A 23,435-nucleotide genomic window follows, 5' to 3' on the forward strand; every position below is an offset into this window, starting at 1 on the left:
GTGAAGTCTATGGGAGCCCTGTAAGGGTGAAGTCTATGGGAGCCCTGTAAGGGTAAAGTCTATGTGAGGCCTGTAAGGGTGAAGTCTATGGGAGGCCTGTATGGGTGAAGTCTATGGGAGGCCTCTAAGGGTGAAGTCTATGGGAGGCCTGTAAGGGTGAAGTCTATGGGAGCCTGTAAGAGTGAAGTCTAAGTGAGGCCTGTAAGGGTGAAGTCTAAGTGACGCCTGTAAGGGTGAAGTCTATGGGAGGCCTTTACCATTGAAGTCTATGGAGCCCTGTAAGGGTGAAGTCTATCGAGGCCTGTAAGGGTGAAGTCTATGGGAGGCCTCTAAGGGTGAAGTCTATTGGAGGCCTGTAAGGGTGAAGTCTATGGGAGCCTGTAAGAGTGAAGTCTAAGTGAGGCCTGTAAGGGTGAAGTCTAAGTGACGCCTGTAAGGGTGAAGTCTATGGGAGGCCTTTACCATTGAAGTCTATGGAGCCCTGTAAGGGTGAAGTCTATGGGAGCCCTGTAAGGGTGAAGTCTATGGGAGCCCTGTAAGGGTGAAGTCTATGGGAGTCGTGTAAGGGTGAAGTCTATGGGAGCCCTGTAAGGGTGAAGTCTATGGGAGCCCTGTAAGGGTGAAGTCTATGGGAGGCCTGTAAGGGTGAAGTCTATGGGAGGCCTGTAAGGGTGAAGTCCATAGAGGCCTGTAAGGGTGAAGTCTATGGGAGGCCTGTAAGGGTGAAGTCTATGGGAGCCCTGTAAGGGTGAAGTCTATGGGAGGCCTGTAAGGGTGAAGTCCATAGAGGCCTGTAAGGGTGAAGTCTATGGGAGGCCTGTAAGGGTGAAGTCTATGGGAGCCCTGTAAGGGTGAAGTCTATGGGAGGCCTGTAAGGGTGAAGTCTATGGAGCCCTGTAAGGGTGAAGTCTATGGGAGGCCTGTAAGGGTGAAGTCTATGGGAGCCCTGTAAGGGTGAAGTCTATGGGAGCCCTGTAAGGGTGAAGTCTATGGGAGGCCTGTAAGGGTGAAGTCCATAGAGGCCTGTAAGGGTGAAGTCTATGGGAGGCCTGTAAGGGTGAAGTCTATGGGAGCCCTGTAAGGGTGAAGTCTATGGGAGGCCTGTAAGGGTGAAGTCCATAGAGGCCTGTAAGGGTGAAGTCTATGGGAGGCCTGTAAGGGTGAAGTCTATGGGAGCCCTGTAAGGGTGAAGTCTATGGGAGCCCTGTAAGGGTGAAGTCTATGGGAGGCCTTTACCATTGAAGTCTAAGTGAGGCCTGAAAGGGTGAAGTCTAAGTGAGGCCTGTAAGGGTGAAGTCTATGGGAGGCCTTTACCATTGAAGTCTAAGTGAGGCCTGAAAGGGTGAAGTCTAAGTGAGGCCTGTAAGGGTGAAGTCTATGGGAGCCCTGTAAGGGTGAAGTCTATGGAGCCCTGTAAGGGTGAAGTCTAAGTGAGGCCTGTAAGGGTGAAGTCTATGGAGCCCTGTAAGGGTGAAGTCTATGGGAGCCCTGTAAGGGTGAAGTCTATGGGAGGCCTGTAAGGGTGAAGTCTATGGGAGCCCTGTAAGGGTGAAGTCTATGGGAGCCCTGTAAGGGTGAAGTCTATGGGAGCCCTGTAAGAGTGAAGTCTATGGGAGGCCTGTAAGGATGAAGTCTATGGGAGGCCTGTAAGGATGAAGTCTATGGGAGCCCTGTAAGGGTGAAGTCTATGGAGCCCTGTAAGGGTGAAGTCTATGGGAGCCTGTAAGAGTGAAGTCTAAGTGAGGCCTGTAAGGGTGAAGTCTATGGGAGCCCTGTAAGGGTGAAGTCTATGGGAGCCCTGTAAGGGTGAAGTCTATGGAGCCCTGTAAGGGTGAAGTCTATGGGAGCCCTGTAAGGGTGAAGTCTATGGGAGGCCTGTAAGGATGAAGTCTATGGAGCCCTGTAAGGGTGAAGTCTATGGGAGCCCTGAAAGGGTGAAGTCTAAGTGAGCCCTGTAAGGGTGAAATCTATGGGAGCCCTGTAAGGGTGAAATCTATGGGAGCCCTGTAAGGGTGAAGTCTATGGGAGCCCTGTAAGGGTGAAGTCTATGGAGCCCTGTAAGGGTGAAGTCTAAGTGAGCCCTGTAAGGGTGAAGTCTATGGGAGCCCTGTAAGGGTGAAGTCTATGGGAGCCCTGTAAGGGTGAAGTCTATGGGAGGCCTGTAAGGGTGAAGTCTATGGGAGCCCTGTAAGGGTGAAGTCTAAGTGAGGCCTCCAACAGTGAACACTGAGAAACACGAAACGGAAACCGAGAGAACGCGTCCCGGCGAGTCGCTCGCCGCTGTACCCGCACTGTCGCCGCCGTAGTCATAGTCCGCCTCCAGGATATCACCGGGAAGAACGCCCTCCACTGCCCGGCCACCGGCACCGCCGCCCGGCTTTCCGTGGCCGGAGCGCAGCTGAATGGTGTCGCCCGCGTGGGGCTCGTCAGCAGGCCAGTCGCCCGCGATGGCTGGCGATGGCGGTGGTGGTGCTGATGACAGTGACGGTGATGTTGGTGGCGACGGTGGTCGTGGTCTTGATGATGGTCGTGGTGACGGCGGTGGTCGTGATGATGGTTGTGGTGGTGATGGCGGTGGTCGTGATGATGGTTGTGGTGGTCGTGATGATGGTGGTGGTGGTCGTGATGATGGATGTGGTGGTGGTGGTCGTGATGATGGATGTGGTGGTGGTGGTCGTGATGATGGATGTGGTGGTGGTGGTGGTCGTGATGATGGATGTGGTGGTGGTCGTGATGATGGATGTGGTGGTGGTGGTCGTGATGATGGATGTGGTGGTGGTTGTGATGATGGTGGTCGTGATGATGGTTGTGGTGGTGGTCGTGATGATTGTGATGATGGTTGTGGTGGTCGTGATGATGGTGGTCGTGATGATGGTTGTGATGGTGGTGGTCGTGATGATGGTGATGGTGGTCGTGATGATGGTTGTGGTGGTGGTGGTCGTGATGATGGTTGTGGTGGTGGTTGGTGTGATTGTGATGATGATTGTGGTGGTCGTGATGATGGTGATGGTGGTCGTGATGATGGTCGTGATGGTGGTGGTCGTGATGATGGTGATGGTGGTCCTGATGATGGTTGTGATGGTGGTCGTGACGATGGTGGTGTTGGTCGTGACGATGGTTGTGGTGATGGTGATCCTGGTGATTGATGTCGTGTTGATGGTGGTCGCGGTGGTCGTGTTGATGGTCGTGATGGTGCTGTTGCTCGTGATGATAGTGGTGGTGCTGGTGATGGTGGTGACGATGGTGGTCGCGATGATGGTGGTGGTGCTTTTGATGATGGTGGTGGTGACGATGACGAAGGTAGCCGTGGCGACGGTGGCCCTGACGACGGCGTTCGCTTCGCCGGTTCCGCCTCAGCCGCATCTCCCCTCCTCAGCCGCGGTCCTCCTCCTCCTCCAACTCCTCCTCGCTCAGGCCCCGCCGCCAATCCCAGCTCACCGGCGGCCTGTGCCACGTCAAGCGGCACGATCCTGAGCTCCGGCACCGCCGCACCGCCGTCGCCGCCGTCGCCGCCGTCGCCGCCGTCGCCGCCGTAACCCGCGTCCACCCCGGAGGGTCCCAGGGCGTCCTTGCGGCTGCCCGGCACGGCGCCATCGCCGTCGGCCTCCGGCGTCGGCGGGCCGCCGCGCGGCCGCGTTGCAAGGCCGCAGGAGCCGCCGGCGGACTGCGCGCACCGCCGCTCAAAGACGCTCATGTCCCCGCGACCCTCAGACTCAGCCTCCGACTCCGCCTCCGACTCCGCCTCCGACTCCGACTCCGCCTCCGACTCCGCCTCCGACTCCGCCTCCGACGACGGCGACGGCGGTGGCAGTGGCGGTGGCTCGGTGGTCGGCAGTGCGGTTGGAGCGCCGCCGCCCGGAGCTGCGGCGGCGTTGGCGGACGGCCGCACCCCTCCTGCTGCTCCTCCTCCTACACCTCCTCCTACACCTCCTCCTACACCTCCTCCTACACCTCCTCCTACACCTCCTCCTACACCTCCTACTACTCCTACTTCATCTCCTCCTACACCTCCTACTACTCCTACTTCATCTCCTCCTACACCTCCTACTACTCCTACTTCATCTCCTCCTACACCTCCTACTACTCCTACTACATCTCCTCCTACATCTACTACTACTCCTACTTCATCTCCTGCTACTCCTACTTCATCTCCTGCTACACCTCCTGCTACTCCTCCTACACCTCCTACACCTCCTCCTACACCTCCTGTTACTCCTACTTCATCTCCTGCCACACCTCCTACACCTCCTCCTCCTCCTCCTCCAACTTCTCCTACCACTCCTCCTCCTACTTCACCTCCTCCTCCGCCGCCGCCGTCCGCGTAATCGTCGTCTCCCACGTGCACGGCCGTGCCTCCCCCCCACCACCGTGGCTTGTCTCCCGCCCCGTCCGCCTCCATCCCCAGGGCCCTCTTCAGCTCCTCGTCGTCCGCCTCCGACAGCGGCGGCCGCGGCCGCCCCCGCTCCGCCGCCGCGTCTCCCGCCCGCTTGCCGAGCCACCCCCGGCGGAACTTCTTCATCGTGCGGACGACGCCGGAGTCGGCGGCGGCCGCGGCCGTGCGCCGCCCGGCGGGCCGCCCGGCGGACGACGACGAAGACGACGAGGAGGAGGAGGAGGAGGAGGAGGAGGAGGAGAAGGAGCGCAGGTTGATCCGCCCGTCGTCGCCGCAGGCGTCCGGGAAGACGACGCAGATGTGGTCGTGGGCATCCTGCGTCGCGGGCGGTGCGGGCGGTGGCGACTGCTTGGAAGAGAAACGCTCCGAGTCGCCGGCGTTCACCGGGGAGGAGGATGAGGAGGATGAGGAGGAGGATGAGGAGGATGAGGAGGATGAGGAGGATGAGGAGGAGGCGGGAAGGACCCAGATGGCCGAGGAGTCGGCGTCGCTTGGGTCGGCCTCCTCTTCGCACGTCTCCACGATGAGGAATCCCCGCATGCCCGAGAGATGCACGTCGTCACCCAGGTAGCCGAATGGGTAGCGGCCTGAGGCGGGAGGGGCCGGGGAGGGGGGGGGGGCGGAGGTGAAAGGAAGGCAGCGGAGGAGCAGAGACCTTGAGCCGTGTGATCCACACCGCCAGCATCACCACCACCACCGCCACCACCACCGCCACCACAGCCACCACAGCCACCACCACCACCGCCACCACCACCATCACCACCACCGCCACCACAGCCACCACCACCACCGCCACCACCACCATCACCACCACCGCCACCACCACCAACGCCACCGCCACCGCCACCACCACCACCATCACCACCATCACCACCACCACCACCAACGCAACCACCACCACCACCACCACCGCCACCACCACCACCGCCACCACCACCACCGCCACCACCACCACCACCACCACCACCGCCACCACCACCACCACCATCACCACCACCACCACCACCGCCACCACCACCGCCACCACCACCACCGCCCCCACCCCCACCTGTGTGGGTGGTGGCGAACATGACGGTGTCGAAGGAGCCGGGGTAGAGGGCCACGGCGGGCTGGGCCCCGTGGCTCGTGGCGAGGGCGTGGCCCTCCACGCCCACGGGCAGCACCAGGCCCTGCGAGCCGAGGCCCAGCAGGTGCCAGATGACGTGCACGTCCGGGCAGGCCGACACAACGGGCCCGTGCACGTAGCCATTGACGGCTGTGGGTGCGGAGCGGGGGCAAGGGGCGGCAGACGGGGGGATGAGACGCGGCTTTGAGACACACAGCGTGAGACGTGATGAGACACACAGCGTGAGACACACAGCGTGAGACACACAGACACACAGCATGAGACGCACAGCGTGAGACATCGTGAGACACACAGACACACAGCGTGAGACACACAGCGTGAGACACACAGACACACAGCGTGAGACACACAGCGTGAGACACACAGACACACAGCGTGAGACATGATGAGACACACAGCGTGAGACACACAGCGTGAGACATGATGAGACACACAGTGTGAGACACACAACGTGAGACATGATGAGACACACAGCGTGAGACACACAGACACACAGCGTGAGACACACAGACACACAGCGTGAGACACACAGACACACAGAGTGAGACACACAGCGTGAGACACACAGCGTGAGACACAGACACACAGACACACAGTGTGAGACAGCGTGAGACACACAGCGTGAGACACACAGTGTGAGACACAGCGTGAGACACAGTGTGAGACACACAGACACACAGCGTGAGACACACAGCGTGAGACACACAGACACACAGCGTGAGACACACAGACACACAGCGTGAGACACACAGACACACAGCATGAGACGCACAGCGTGAGACATCGTGAGACACACAGACACACAGCGTGAGACACACAGACACACAGCGTGAGACACACAGACACACGGCATGAGACACACAGCGTGAGACACACAGCGTGAGACACACAGACACACAGCGTGAGACACACAGCGTGAGACACACAGAATGAGACACACAGACACACAGCGTGAGACACACAGACACACAGCGTGAGACACACAGCGTGAGACACACAGCGTGAGACACAGCGTGAGACACACAGCGTGAGACACACAGCGTGAGACACACAGACACACAGCGTGAGACACACAGCGTGAGACACACAGACACACAGCGTGAGACACACAGCGAGAGACACACAGCGTGAGACACACAGCGTGAGACACACAGACACACAGCGTGAGACACACAGACACACAGCGTGAGACACACAGACACACAGCGTGAGACATGATGAGACACACAGCGTGAGACACACAGACACACAGCGTGAGACACACAGCGTGAGACACAGACACACAGCGTGAGACACACAGACACACAGCGTGAGACACACAGCGTGAGACACACAGACACACAGCGTGAGACACACAGACACACAGTGTGAGACACAGCGTGAGACACACAGCGTGAGACACACAGCGTGAGACACACAGACACACAGCGTGAGACACACAGACACACAGCGTGAGACACACAGTGAGAGACACACAGACACACAGTGTGAGACACACAGCGTGAGACACGCAGCGTGAGACACACAGCGTGAGACACACAGACACACAGTGTGAGACACACAGACACACAGTGTGAGACACACAGCGTGAGACACACAGCGTGAGACACACAGCGTGAGACACACAGCGTGAGACACACAGACACACAGCGTGAGACACACAGACACACAGCGTGAGACACACAGCGTGAGACACACAGTGTGTGACACACAGACACACAGCGTGAGACACACAGACACACAGCGTGAGACACACAGCGTGAGACACACAGACACACAGCGTGAGACACACAGCGTGAGACACACAGACACAGCGTGAGACACACAGCGTGAGACACACAGCGTGAGACACACAGACACACAGCGTGAGACACACAGACACACAGCGTGAGACACACAGCGTGAGACACACAGCGTGAGACACACAGACACACAGCGTGAGACACACAGACACACAGCGTGAGACACACAGCGTGAGACACACAGCGTGAGACACACAGACACACAGCGTGAGACACACAGTGTGAGACACACAGCGTAAGACACACAGCGTGAGACACACAGACACACAGCGTGAGACACACAGACACACAGCGTGAGACACACAGACACACAGCGTGAGACGCACAGCGTGAGACATCGTGAGACACACAGACACACAGCGTGAGACACACAGTGTGAGACACAGCGTGAGACACACAGCGTGAGACACACAGTGTGAGACACACAGACACACAGCGTGAGACACACAGCGTGAGACACACAGTGTGAGACACAGTGTGAGACACACAGACACACAGCGTGAGACACGCGGCATGAGACACGGCGTGAGACGCACAGCGTGAGACAGCGTGAGACAGCGTGAGACACACAGCGTGAGACACACAGCGTGAGACAGCATGAGACACAGCGTGAGACACACAGACACAGCGTGAGACACACAGCGTGAGACACACAGCGTGAGACACACAGACACACAGCGTGAGACACAGTGTGAGACACGCGGCATGAGACACAGTGTGAGACACACAGACACACAGCGTGAGATACACAGTGTGAGACACAGCGTGAGACACACAGACACACAGCGTGAGACACACAGACACACAGCGTGAGACACACAGCGTGAGACACACAGCGTGAGACAGCGTGAGACACACAGTGTGAGACACAGTGTGAGACACACAGACACACAGTGTGAGACACACAGCGTGAGACACACAGCGTGAGACAGCGTGAGACACACAGTGTGAGACACACAGACACACAGCGTGAGACACAGCGTGAGACACACAGTGTGAGACACACAGACACACAGCCTGAGACATGATGAGACACACAGCGTGAGACACACAGACACACAGCGTGAGACACACAGACACACAGCGTGAGACACACAGCGTGAGACACACAGACACACAGCGTGAGACACACAGCGTGGGACACACAGACACACAGCGTGAGACACACAGACACAGCGTGAGACACACAGTGTGAGACACACAGACACACAGCGTGAGACACACAGTGTGAGACACACAGACACACAGCGTGAGACACACAGTGTGAGACACACAGCGTGAGACACACAGACACACAGCGTGAGACACACAGTGTGAGACACACAGACACACAGTGTGAGACACACAGACACACAGTGTGAGACACACAGACACACAGGCACACAGCGTGAGACATGATGAGACACACAGCGTGAGACACACAGACACGCAGCGTGAGACACACAGACACACAGCGTGAGACACAGCGTGAGACACACAGCGTGAGACACACAGCGTGAGACACACAGACACACAGCGTGAGACACACAGCGTGAGACACAGTGTGAGACACACAGACACACAGCGTGAGACACACAGACACACAGCGTGAGACACACAGCGTGAGACACACAGACACACAGCGTGAGACACACAGCGTGAGACACACAGCGTGAGACACAGCGTAAGACACACAGCATGAGACACACAGCGTGAGACACAGCGTGAGACACACAGCATGAGACACACAGCGTGAGACACACAGTGTGACACACACAGACACACAGCGTGAGACATGATGAGACACACAGCGTGAGACACACAGACACACAGCGTGAGACACACAGACACACAGCGTGAGACACACAGCGTGAGACACACAGACACACAGCGTGAGACACACAGACACACAGCGTGAGACACAGCGTGAGACACACAGACACACAGCGTGAGACACACAGACACACAGCGTGAGACACACAGACACACAGCGTGAGACACACAGCGTGAGACACACAGACACACAGCGTGAGACACACAGCGTGAGACAGCGTGAGACACACAGCGTGAGACACACAGTGTGAGACACACAGTGTGAGACACACAGCGTGAGACACACAGCGTGAGACACACAGCGTGAGACACACAGCGTGAGACACACAGACACACAGCGTGAGACACACAGACACACAGCGTGAGACACACAGCGTGAGACACACAGTGTGTGACACACAGACACACAGCGTGAGACACACAGACACACAGCGTGAGACACACAGCGTGAGACACACAGACACACAGCGTGAGACACAGCGTGAGACACACAGACACAGCGTGAGACACACAGCGTGATACACACAGCGTGAGACACACAGACACACAGCGTGAGACACACAGACACACAGCGTGAGACACACAGCGTGAGACACACAGACACACAGCGTGAGACACACAGACACACAGCGTGAGACACACAGTGTGAGACACACAGCGTAAGACACACAGCGTGAGACACACAGACACACAGCGTGAGACACACAGACACACAGCGTGAGACACACAGACACACAGCGTGAGACGCACAGCGTGAGACATCGTGAGACACACAGACACACAGCGTGAGACACACAGTGTGAGACACAGCGTGAGACACACAGCGTGAGACACACAGTGTGAGACACACAGACACACAGCGTGAGACACACAGCGTGAGACACACAGTGTGAGACACAGTGTGAGACACACAGACACACAGCGTGAGACACGCGGCATGAGACACGGCGTGAGACGCACAGCGTGAGACAGCGTGAGACAGCGTGAGACACACAGCGTGAGACACACAGCGTGAGACAGCATGAGACACAGCGTGAGACACACAGACACAGCGTGAGACACACAGCGTGAGACACACAGCGTGAGACACACAGACACACAGCGTGAGACACAGTGTGAGACACGCGGCATGAGACACAGTGTGAGACACACAGACACACAGCGTGAGATACACAGTGTGAGACACAGCGTGAGACACACAGACACACAGCGTGAGACACACAGACACACAGCGTGAGACACACAGCGTGAGACACACAGCGTGAGACAGCGTGAGACACACAGTGTGAGACACAGTGTGAGACACACAGACACACAGTGTGAGACACACAGCGTGAGACACACAGCGTGAGACAGCGTGAGACACACAGTGTGAGACACACAGACACACAGCGTGAGACACAGCGTGAGACACACAGTGTGAGACACACAGACACACAGCCTGAGACATGATGAGACACACAGCGTGAGACACACAGACACACAGCGTGAGACACACAGACACACAGCGTGAGACACACAGCGTGAGACACACAGACACACAGCGTGAGACACACAGCGTGGGACACACAGACACACAGCGTGAGACACACAGACACAGCGTGAGACACACAGTGTGAGACACACAGACACACAGCGTGAGACACACAGTGTGAGACACACAGACACACAGCGTGAGACACACAGTGTGAGACACACAGCGTGAGACACACAGACACACAGCGTGAGACACACAGTGTGAGACACACAGACACACAGTGTGAGACACACAGACACACAGTGTGAGACACACAGACACACAGGCACACAGCGTGAGACATGATGAGACACACAGCGTGAGACACACAGACACGCAGCGTGAGACACACAGACACACAGCGTGAGACACAGCGTGAGACACACAGCGTGAGACACACAGCGTGAGACACACAGACACACAGCGTGAGACACACAGCGTGAGACACAGTGTGAGACACACAGACACACAGCGTGAGACACACAGACACACAGCGTGAGACACACAGCGTGAGACACACAGACACACAGCGTGAGACACACAGCGTGAGACACACAGCGTGAGACACAGCGTAAGACACACAGCATGAGACACACAGCGTGAGACACAGCGTGAGACACACAGCATGAGACACACAGCGTGAGACACACAGTGTGACACACACAGACACACAGCGTGAGACATGATGAGACACACAGCGTGAGACACACAGACACACAGCGTGAGACACACAGACACACAGCGTGAGACACACAGCGTGAGACACACAGACACACAGCGTGAGACACACAGCGTGAGACACACAGCATGAGACACACAGCGTGAGACAGCGTGAGACACACAGCGTGAGACACTCACTGGCCATGAGGTTAGACTTGTAGAATCCAGCATCGTCGGCTCGACCACCACCTGGGCCACCGCCACCACCACCACCACCACCTGGGCCACCTGGGCCACCGCCACCACCACCACCACCACCTGGGCCACCGTCACCACCACCACCACCTGGGCCACCGTCACCACCACCACCGGGGCCACCAGCACCGGGGCCACCAGCAGCACGCTGAGTGTAGTTCCGTTCGTTCTCCTCGGCGTACCAGCTCAGGTTCTCGTCGTAGACCGTGTGGAGCGTGAACAACTCCTCATCCACGCGTTTCTGCTGACGCGCGGTCACCACCACCACCACCACCACAACAACAACAACAACCACAACCACAACAACCACAACCGTGATTTCAACAACACCCGAAAATTCGCCACTAAGTGGCGGTGACGTCACCGCGGCGCCCGTGCCAGGCTAGGTGCACCACTTTGAGGCTGCCACGTGAAGTGTCCAAGGCTCGCCGCTGGCAGGAGGAGGTCACGGGACAGACCCCCCTACTGTGCCAGGCTAGGTGCAGGAGGAGGTCACGTGACAGACCCAGCGGGTGCCATGGGGTTGGTCGACTGAGATGACCGGTAGATGCACCACCAGCTGTACCCCCTACTGTGCCAGGCTAGGTGCAGGAGGAAGTCACGTGACAGACCCAGCAGGTGCCACGGGTTGGTCGACTGAGATGACTGGTAGATGCACCACCAGCTGTACCCCCCCCCCCCCCTACTGTGCCAGGCTAGGTGCAGGAGGAGGTCACGTGGCAGACCCAGCAGGTGGCAACGGGTTGACCGACTGAGATGACCGGTAGATCCACCACCAGCTGTAACCCCCCTACTGTGCCAGGCTAGGTGCAGGAGCAAGTCACGTGACAGACCCAGCAGGTGCCACGGGTTGACCGACCGAGATGACCGGTAGATGCACCACCAGCTGTACCCCCCTACTGTGCCAGGCTAGGTGCAGGAGGAGGTCACGGGACAGACCCAGCAGGTGCCACGGGTTGACCGACTGAGATGACCGATAGATGCACCACCAGCTGTACCTCCATCTCTTCTCCAGCTCGTGTGGTGCCCGTTTAGCTCCCTCTATGCGGCCAAACAGAAGCTGCTTGGGGGCACGTGGTGGCTGGGCACGTGGTGGCTGGGCATACAGTGGCTGGGCACGTGGGGGCTGGGCACGTGGTGGCTGGGCAAGCGGTGGCTGGGTATGAGGAGGCTGGACACGTGGTGGCTGAGCACGCGGTGGCTGGGTACGTGGTGGCTGAGCAAGCGGTGGCTGAGCAAGCGGTGGCTGGGCACGTGGTGGCTGGGCATGAGGAGGCTGGGTGGGCAAGCGGTGGCTGGGCATGCGGGCTACGTGACCCAGCCAACGCAGGGTGGCAGGGGGGGGGGGGGGCGATGGTGGGGGTGCGTAGGGGTGGTTGGGGTGTTGGTGGGGTGGGTGGAATTGTGGTGGTGGTGGGTGGAATTGTGGTGGGGTGGAGTTCGGTAGGGGTGGAGGGTTTTGTGGGGTGATGTTGTTGGGCCTCCCCCTAGCCCAACTCCTCCGCCTCCCCCAGCCACTCCGCCCCACCATCACCCGTCACCTGGCGTCCCATGGGGCTGAGTGAATCGGGCTTGCAGATGACGAGCGGCCCCAGCAGCCCCGAGGCGACGTCTCGTGCCATGTCCACCGCGCCAACGTAGGCGCCCGTGAGGCAGCGGAGGTCGCCCTCGCGGGGCCCCGCGCTGTCCGACACCTTCCAGCGGTACGTGCGGCTCGCGCCGGGGGGCACGTGCTCACCTGGGCGGGGGAGGAGGTGGGGGGGGAGGTGGGGGTGTGGTGGGGGGTGGGGGGGGCAGGTTAAAGGTCACGCTCTCTGTGTGTGTCGGGGGTGTTTTTTGTTATGCTCGGCACGGGCTGTCGCTCGCTCTGCTGTGCTCGCTCTTTCATTCGCTAGATCGCTCGCTCACTCGTTAATTCGCCAGCTCGCTCGCTCGTTCATTCGCTAGATCGCTCGCTCACTCGCTAGATCGCTCACTCACTCGCTCGCTCACTCACTCGCTCGCTCACTCGCTAGATCGCTCACTCACTCGCTCGCTCACTCGCTCATTCGCTAGATCGCTCGCTCGCTCGCTCACTCACTCGCTAGATCTCTCACTCACTCGCTCGCTCACTCGCTCACTCGCTAGATCGCTCACTCACTTGCTCGCTCACTCGCTCATTCGCTAGATCGCTCACTCACTCGCTCGCTCACTCGCTCATTCGCTAGATCGCTCGCTCGCTCGCTCACTCACTCGCTAGATCTCTCACTCACTCGCTCGCTCACTCGCTAGATCGCTCACTCACTCGCTCGCTCACTCGCTCATTCGCTAGATCGCTCACTCACTCGCTCACTCACTCGCTCGCTCACTCGCTCACTCGCTAGATCGCTCACTCACTCGCTCGCTCACTCGCTCATTCGCTAGATCGCTCACTCGCTCATTCGCTAGATCGCTCACTCACTCGCTCACTCACTCGCTCGCTCACTCGCTCACTCGCTAGATCGCTCACTCACTCGCTCGCTCACTCGCTCATTCGCTAGATCGCTCACTCACTCGCTCAGTCACTTGCTCGCTCACTCGCTCATTCGCTAGATCGCTCACTCACTCGCTCGCTCACTCGCTCATTCGCTAGATCGCTCACTCACTCGCTCACTCACTCGCTCGCTCACTCGCTCATTCGCTAGATCGCTCACTCACTCGCTCGCTCACTCGCTCATTCGCTAAATCGCTCGCTCACTCGCTCGCTCACTCACTCGCTCGCTCACTCGCTCATTCGCTAGATCGCTCACTCACTTGCTCGCTCCCTCGTTCATTGGCCAACTTGCTCGCTCACTTACTCGCTCGCTCGTTCATTCGCTAGATCGCTCACTCACTCGCTCATTCGCTAGCTCGCTAACTCACTCACTCACTCGGTCATTAACTCACTCGCTCACGCACTCGTTCATTCGCTACATTGCTCACTCATTTGTTCATTCGCTAGCTCGTTCACTTACTCTTTCATTCGCTAGCTCGCTCGCTCACTCGCTCGCTCACTCGCTAGATTGTAAAATCACTCGCTCACTCACGCATTCATTCGCTAGCTCACTCACTCATTCGCTAGCTCACTCTCTCATTCATTCGCTAGCTCACTCACTCTCTCATTCGATAGCTCACTCACTCAATCACTCACTCGTCCATTCGCTAGATTGCTCACTCATTCATTCATTAGCTAGCTCGCTCACTAATTCTTTCATTCGCTAGCTCGCTCACTCATTCATTCGCTAGATCGCAAACTCACTCATTCATTCGCTAGCTCACTCACTCTTTCAGTCGCTAGCTCGCTCACTCGTTCATTCGCTAGATCGCAAACTCACTCGCTCACTCACTCCCTCACCCGTTAATTCGTTAGATTGCTCGCTCACTTGCTCATTCACTAACTCACTGACTTACTCCTTCATTCGCTAGCTCGCTCACTGATTCGCTCACTCACTCATTCATTCGCTACCTAACTCGCTCATTCGCTAGCTTGCTCACTTGCTCACTCACTTTTTCATTCGCTCATTCGCTAGATCGCTAATTCACTCGGTTATTCTTCATTCGCTAGCTCACTCACTGGCTCATTCGCTAGCTCGCTCATTGACTCGCTCACTCACTCATTCATTCGCTAGCTCACTCACTCTCTCATTCGATAGCTCACTCACTCAATCACTCACTCGTCCATTCGATAGATTGCTCACTCATTCATTCATTAGCTAGCTCGCTCACTAATTCTTTCATTCGCTCGCTCACTCGTTCATTCGCTAGATCGCAAACTCACTCTTTCATTCGCTAGCTCGCTCGCTCACTCGCTCATTTGCTAGCTCGCTCATTGACTCGCTCACTCACTCATTCATTCGCTAACTTACTCACTCTTTCATTCGCTAGCTCACTCGCTCACTCGTTCATTCGCTAGATTGCTCACTCATTCATTAGCTAGCTCGCTCACTAACTCTTTCATTTGCTAGCTCGCTCACTCGTTCATTCGCTAGATCGCAAACTCATTCACTTGCTCACTCTTTCATTCGCTAACTTGCTCACTCGCTCATTCGCTAGCTCGCTCACTCGCTCACTCACTCACTCACTCGTTAATTCGTTAGATTGCTCATTCACTCACTCGCTCACTCACTCACTCGCTCATTCGCTAGCTCGCTCACTCACTCACTCGTTAATTCGTTAGATTGCTCATTCGCTCACTCGCTCACTCACTCACTCGTTAATTCGTTAGATTGCTCATTCACTCACTCGCTCACTCACTCGCTCATTCGCTAGCTCGCTCACTCACTCACTTGTTCATTCGCTAACTTGCTCACTCACTCGCTCACTCACTCACTCGCTCACTCGCTCATTTGCTCACTCACTCACTCGCTCATTCGCTAGCTCGCTCACTCACTCGTTAATTCGTTAGATTGCTCATTCACTCACTCGCTCACTCACTCGCTCATTCGCTAGCTCGCTCACTCACTCACTTGTTCATTCGCTAACTTGCTCACTCACTCGCTCACTCACTCACTCGCTCACTCGCTCATTCGCTCACTCACTCGCTCATTCGCTAGCTCGCTCACTCGCTCACTCACTCGTTAATTCGTTAGATTGCCCGCTCACTTGCTCATTCACTAACTCACTGATTTACACCTTCATTTGCTAGCTCGCTCACTGACTCGCTCACTCAATCGTTCATTTGCTAGCTCTCTCACTCGCTCGCCCACTTGCTCATTAACCCACTCACCCACTCACTCACCCACTTACCCACTCACTTGCCCACTTATCCACTCACCCACCCACTCACTTACCCACTTAGTCACTCACTCACCCACTTACCCACTCGCTCACCCACTTATCCACTCATTCACCCACTTAGGTACCCACTAACTCACCCACTCATTAACTTAGTCACTCACTCACCTACTTACTTACCCATCCACTCACCCACTCATTCATTCACTCACCCACTCACTCACTCACTTGCTCACCCACTTACTTACTCACTCACCCACTCACTTACTCACTCACGCACTCACCCACTCACTTACTCACTCACCCACTCACCCACTCATCCACTCAATCACTCACTCACCCACTCACCCACTCACCCACTCACTCACTCACTCGCTCACCCACTTACTTACTCATTCACTCACCCACTCACTTACTCACTCACCCACTCACCCACTCAATTACTCACTCACCCAGTTACTCACTCACTCAGCCACCTTCTAACTCACTCACCCACTCACCTACTCACTCACCCACTCACTCACCCACTCACCTACTCACCCACTCACTCACCTACTCACTCATCCACTCACTCACTCACCTACTCACCCACTCACTCACCTACTCACTCACCCACTCAGTCGGGTGCTGAAGGGTTCTCACAAACCAACCAAACTACCTAATAGCAGCAACTGTCACCACGGTGGTGAGTGGTGGTGGTGAGTGGTGGTGGTGAGTGGTGGTGGTGAGTGGTGAGTGGTGGTGGTGAGTGGTGGTGGTGAGTGGTGGTGGTGAGTGGTGGTGAGTGGTGGTGAGTGGTGGTGGTGAGTGGTGGTGGTGGTGGTGAGTGGTGGTGAGTGGTGGTGAGTGGTGGTGATGGGTGGTGGAGAGTAGTGGTGAGTGGTGGTGGTGAGTGGTGGTGAGTGGTGGTGGTGAGTGGTGGTGGTGAGTGGTGGTGGTGAGTGGTGGTAGTGAGTGGTGGTAGTGAGTGGTGGTGGTGAGTGGTGGTGGTGAGTGGTGGTGAGTGGTGGTGAGTGGTGGTGAGTGGTGGTGATGGGTGGTGGAGAGTAGTGGTGAGTGGTGGTGGTGAGTGGTGGTGAGTGGTGGTGGTGAGTGGTGGTGGTGAGTGGTGGTGGTGAGTGGTGGTAGTGAGTGGTGGTAGTGAGTGGTGGTGACTAGTGGTGGTGGTGAGTGGTGGTGAGTGGTGGTGGTGGTGAGTGGTGGTGACTAGTGGTGAGTGGTGGTGGTGAGTGGTGGTGGTGTGTGGTGGTGAGTGAGGTAGTGGTGGTGGTGAGTGATGGTGAGTGGTGGTGAGTGGTGGTGGTGACTAGTGGTGAGTGGTGGTGAGTGGTAGTGGTGAGTGGTGGTGAGTGGTGGTGAGTGGTGGTGGTGAGTGGTGGTGAGTGGTGGTGAGTGGTGGTGGTGAGTGGTGGTGAGTGGTGAGTGGTGGTGGTGGTGAGTGGTGGTGGTGGTGAGTTGTGGTGGTGGTGGTGGTGAGTGGTGGTGGTGGTGAGTGGTGGTGGTGAGTGGTGGTGAGTGGTGGTGGTGAGTGGTGGTGAGTGGTGGTGGTGAGTGGTGGTGAGTGGTGGTGAGTGGTGAGTGGTGGTGAGTGGTGGTGGTGAGTGGTGGTGAGTAGTGGTGAGTGGTGGTGAGTGGTAGTGGTGAGTGGTGGTGAGTGGTGGTGAGTGGTGGTGGTGGTGAGTGGTGGTGAATGGTTGTGGTGAGTGGTGGTGAGTAGTGGTGAGTAGTGGTGAGTGGTAGTGGTGAGTGGTGGTGAGTGGTGAGTGGTGGTGAGTGGTGGTGAGTGGTGGTGGTGGTGAGTGGTGGTGGTGAGTGGTGGTGAGTGGTGGTGAGTGGTAGTGGTGAGTAGTGGTGAGTAGTGGTGAGTGGTGAGTGGTGGTGGTGAGTGGTGGTGAGTAGTGGTGAGTGGTTGTGGTGAGTGGTGGTGAGTAGTGGTGAGTGGTGAGTGGTGGTGGTGAGTGGTGGTGAGTGGTTGTGGTGAGTGGTGGTGAGTAGTGGTGAGTGGTGAGTGGTGGTGGTGAGTGGTGGTGAGAGGTGGTGAGTGGTGGTGGTGGTGAGTGGTGGTGAGTGGTGGTGGTGAGTGGTGGTGAGAGGTGGTGAGTGGTGGTGGTGGTGAGTGGTGGTGAGTGGTGGTGAGTGGTGGTGGTGAGTGGTGGTGAGTGGTGGTGAGTGGTGGTGAGTGGTGGTGGTGGTGAGTGGTGGTGGTGAGTGGTGGTGAGTGGTGGTGAGTGGTAGTGGTGAGTAGTGGTGAGTAGTGGTGAGTGGTGAGTGGTGGTGGTGAGTGGTGGTGAGTAGTGGTGAGTGGTTGTGGTGAGTGGTGGTGAGTAGTGGTGAGTGGTGAGTGGTGGTGGTGAGTGGTGGTGAGTGGTTGTGGTGAGTGGTGGTGAGTAGTGGTGAGTGGTGAGTGGTGGTGGTGAGTGGTGGTGAGAGGTGGTGAGTGGTGGTGGTGGTGAGTGGTGGTGAGTGGTGGTGGTGAGTGGTGGTGAGAGGTGGTGAGTGGTGGTGGTGGTGAGTGGTGGTGAGTGGTGGTGGTGAGTGGTGGTGAGTGGTGGTGGTGAGTGGTGGTGAGTGGTGGTGAGTGGTAGTGGTGAGTAGTGGTGAGTGGTGGTGAGTGGTGGTGGTGAGTGGTGGTGAGTGGTGGTGGTGAGTGGTGGTGAGTGGTGGTGGTGGTGGTGACTAGTGTTGAGTGGTGGTGGTGAGTGGTGGTGGTGAATGGTGGTGGTGAGTGGTGGTGAGTGGTGGTGGTGAGTGGTGGTGAGTGGTGGTGGTGAGTGGTGGTGAGTGGTGGTGGTGAGTAGTGGTGAGTAGTGGTGGTGAGTAGTGGTGAGTGGTGGTGAGTGGTGGTGGTGAGTGGTGGTGGTGAGTGGTGGTGAGTGGTGGTGAGTGGTGGTGGTGAGTGGTGGTGAGTAGTGGTGAGTTGTGGTGAGTGGTGGTGAGTGGTGGTGGTGAGTGGTGGTGGTGAGTAGTGGTGAGTGGTAGTGGTGAGTAGTGGTGAGTAGTGGTGGTGAGTAGTGGTGAGTGGTGGTGAGTGGTGGTGGTGAGTGGTGGTGGTGAGTGGTGGTGAGTGGTGGTGGTGACTGGTGGTGAGTGGTGGTGGTGACTGGTGGTGAGTGGTGGTGGTGAGTGGTGGTGAGTGGTGGTGAGTGGTGGTGGTGAGTAGTGGTGAGTGGTGGTGAGTTGTGGTGAGTGGTGGTGGTGAGTGGTGGTGGTGAGTGGTGGTGGTGAGTGGTGGTGAGTGGTAGTGGTGAGTGGTGGTGGTGGTGAGTAGTGGTGAGTAGTGGTGAGTGGTGGTGAGTAGTGGTGAGTGGTGGTAAGTGGTGGTGAGTAGTGGTGAGTGTCTCACTGGAGTTGGAGCAGTCTGAAGGTCCCCACTCGCTATGGAAGGGAACACCGAAGGGGTAGTGGTGGTGAGTGGTGGTGGTGAGTGGTGGTGAGTGGTGGTGAGTGGTGGTGAGTGGTGGTGAGTGTCTCACTGGAGTTGGAGCAGTCTGAAGGTCCCCACTCGCTATGGAAGGGAACACCGAAGGGGTAGTGGTGGTGAGTGGTGGTGGTGGTGAGTAGTGGTGAGTGGTGGTGAGTGGTGGTGAGTAGGGGTGAGTGGTGGTGAGTAGTGGTGAGTGTCTCACTGGAGTTGGAGCAGTCTGAAGGTCCCCACTCGCTATGGAAGGGAACACCGAAGGGGTAGTGGTGGTGGTGAGTGGTGGTGGTGAGTAGTGGTGAGTGGTGGTGAGTGGTGGTGAGTGGTGGTGAGTGTCTCACTGGAGTTGGAGCAGTCTGAAGGTCCCCACTCGCTATGGAAGGGAACACCGAAGGGGTAGTGGTGGTGGTGAGTGGTGGTGGTGAGTAGTGGTGAGTGGTGGTGAGTGGTGGTGAGTGGTGGTGAGTGTCTCACTGGAGTTGGAGCAGTCTGAAGGTCCCCACTCGCTATGGAAGGGAACACCGAAGGGGTAGTGGTGGTGAGTGGTGGTGGTGGTGGTGAGTAGTGGTGAGTGGTGGTGAGTGGTGGTGAGTAGGGGTGAGTGTCTCACTGGAGTTGGAGCAGTCTGAAGGTCCCCACTCGCTATGGAAGGGAACACCGAAGGGGTAGTGGTGGTGGTGAGTGGTGGTGGTGAGTAGTGGTGAGTGGTGGTGAGTGGTGGTGAGTGGTGGTGAGTGTCTCACTGGAGTTGGAGCAGTCTGAAGGTCCCCACTCGCTATGGAAGGGAACACCGAAGGGGTAGATGCAGTTCGGACGTGAGGCGAGGTTGAGGAAGACGATCTGGGGACAGGCAGGGTTCAGAATCATGTCGATCAGCAACCACCACCACCAACAACACCACCACCAACAACACCACCACTAACACCCCTAACATAACCACCAACAACATCACCAGCAACAACAACACCACCACCAACAACACCATCACAAACAACAACACCACCACCAACAACAACAACACCACCACCAACACCACCACCAACAACAACAACACCACCACCACAAACACCACCACTAACAACACCACCACCACCAACAACAACAACAACCACACCACCACCAAGAACACCACCACCAACAACAACACCAACAACAACACCAACAACAACACCACCAACAACACCACCACTAACAACACCACCACCAACAACAACACCACCACCAACAACACCACCAACAACAACACCTCGAACAACACCACCACCACCAACAAAAACAACAACACCAACAACACCACCACTAACAGCCCTAACACCACCAACAACACCATCAACAACACCACCACCAAGAACACCACCAACAACAACACCACCACCAACAACAACACCACTTACACCACCACTACCACCACTACTACCACTAATACCACCAACACCACTACCACCACTAACACCACTAACACCACCACTACCATCACTACCACAAACACCACTACCATCACAAACACCACTACCACCACTAACACCACTAACATCACTACCACCACTACCATCACTAACACCACTACCATCACTAACACCACAAACACCACTACCACCACTAACACCACTAACATCACTACCACCACTACCACCACTACCATCACTACCACCACTACCATCACTACCACCACTACCATTACTACCACCACTACCATCACTACCACCACTACCACCACTACCACCACTAACACCAATACCATCACTACCACTAACACCACTAACATCACTAACACCACTACCATCACTAACACCACTAACACCACTAACACCACTACCATCATTACCATCACTAACACCACTAACACCACTAACACCACTAACACCACTACCACCACTAACATCACTACCATCATTACCATCACTAACATCACTACCATCACTAACACCACTAACACCACTACCATCACTAACACCACTAACACCACTACCACCACTAACATCACTACCATCATTACCACCACTAACATAACTACCATCACTACCATCACTAACACCACTACCATCACTAACACCACTAACACCACTACCATTACTAACACCACTAACATCACTACCACCACTGACGCTACTGATGACGATGATGACGACGCTACTGATGATGACGATGATGACGACGCTACTGATGACGATGATGACGACGACGCTAATGATGACGATGATGACGACGACGCTACTGATGACGATGATGACGACACCGCTACTGATGACGATGATGATGACGACGCTACTGATGACGATGATGATGACGACGCTACTGATGATGACGATGATGACGACGCTACTGATGACGATGATGATGACGACGCTACTGATGACGATGATAATGACGACGACGCTACTGATGACGATGATGATGATGCTACTGATGACGATGACGACGACACCGCTACTGATGACGATGATGACGACGCTACTGATGATGACGATGATGACGACGCTACTGATGACGATGATGATGACGACGCTACTGATGACGATGATGATGACGACGCTACTGATGATGACGATGATGACGACGCTACTGATGACGATGATGATGACGACGCTACTGATGACGATGATAATGACGACGACGCTACTGATGACGATGATGATGATGCTACTGATGACGATGACGACGGCGCTACTGATGACGATGATGATGACGACGCTACTGATGACGATGATGATGACGACGACGCTACTGATGACGATGATGATGATGCTACTGATGACGATGACGACGGCGCTACTGATGACGACAATGACGACGGCGCTACTGATGACGATGATGGTGACGATGATGACAACGACGATGACGATGATGATGACGATGAAGACGATGAAGACGATGATGACGACGATGATGACGACAATGATGACGACGACGCTGCTGATGACGACGATGATGACGATGATGACGATGATAATGACGCTACTGATGATGACGACGCTACTGATGACGATGATGGTGACGACGCTACTGATCACGATGACGACGACGACGCTACTGATGACGACGATGATGACGATGATGACGATGATGACAACGACGATGACGATGACGCTACTGATGACGACGATGATGACGATGATGACGATGATGACAACGACGATGACGACGATGATGATGATGACGCTACTGATGACGACGATGATGACGATGATGACGATGAAGACGATGAAGACGATGATGACGACGATGATGACGACGATGATGACGACGATGATGACGACGCTGCTGATGACGACGATGATGATGATGATGACGATGATGATGACGCTACTGATGACGATGATGGTGACGATGATGATGACGCTACTGATGACGATGATGGTGACGACGCTACTGATGACGACGACGATGACGATGATGACAACGACGATGACGACGCTCCTGATGACGACGATGACGATGATGATGACGACGATGATGACGATGATGACGACGATGGTGACGATGACGACGATGATGACGATGATGACGACGGCGCTTGTCAGCCCCACCTCGACGAACTCGTTGACGTTGGCGCGGATGACGGGCCCCAGGATGCCCAGGTAGTCGTCCTTCTCCACCTGGGCCTCCTCCAGGAACGAGTCGTCCTCATAGCGCACAAAGATGGACTTCTTGTACCAGCGGCCCACGCGCCCCTCCCGGTTCTCCAGGTAGCTCGAGCGCAGCTCCCTGCCGCCACGGGAGAT

General features: G+C 56.3%; 1 protein-coding gene across 6 annotated transcripts in view; it reads right to left on the reverse strand.

Annotated features, from left to right (window-relative positions):
* LOC116957928 (venom prothrombin activator pseutarin-C non-catalytic subunit-like) overlaps nt 1-23,435 on the reverse strand; it is a 158,420-nt gene that overhangs the window by 48,330 nt on the left and 86,655 nt on the right. For 5 of the 6 annotated variants that reach the window (XM_076058060.1, XM_076058058.1, XM_076058057.1 and 2 more), the window contains exons 9-15: nt 23,241-23,418; nt 20,457-20,553; nt 13,106-13,302; nt 11,643-11,805; nt 11,508-11,597; nt 5,442-5,648; nt 2,287-4,980 (exon numbers count right to left, since the gene is read on the reverse strand). In XM_076058060.1, the coding sequence (XP_075914175.1) occupies nt 2,287-4,980; nt 5,442-5,648; nt 11,508-11,597; nt 11,643-11,805; nt 13,106-13,302; nt 20,457-20,553; nt 23,241-23,418 (3,626 nt within the window). The remainder of the gene's footprint in view (nt 1-2,286; nt 4,981-5,441; nt 5,649-11,507; nt 11,598-11,642; nt 11,806-13,105; nt 13,303-20,456; nt 20,554-23,240; nt 23,419-23,435) is intronic. The other variant, XM_076058061.1, reaches the window with a different exon arrangement.

The sequence above is a fragment of the Petromyzon marinus genome (assembly GCF_048934315.1).
Source record: "Petromyzon marinus isolate PM22_M1 ecotype Great Lakes invasive population chromosome 67 unlocalized genomic scaffold, UKy_Petmar_22M1.pri1.0 chr67_unloc.6, whole genome shotgun sequence".
Taxonomy (NCBI): domain Eukaryota; kingdom Metazoa; phylum Chordata; class Hyperoartia; order Petromyzontiformes; family Petromyzontidae; genus Petromyzon; species Petromyzon marinus.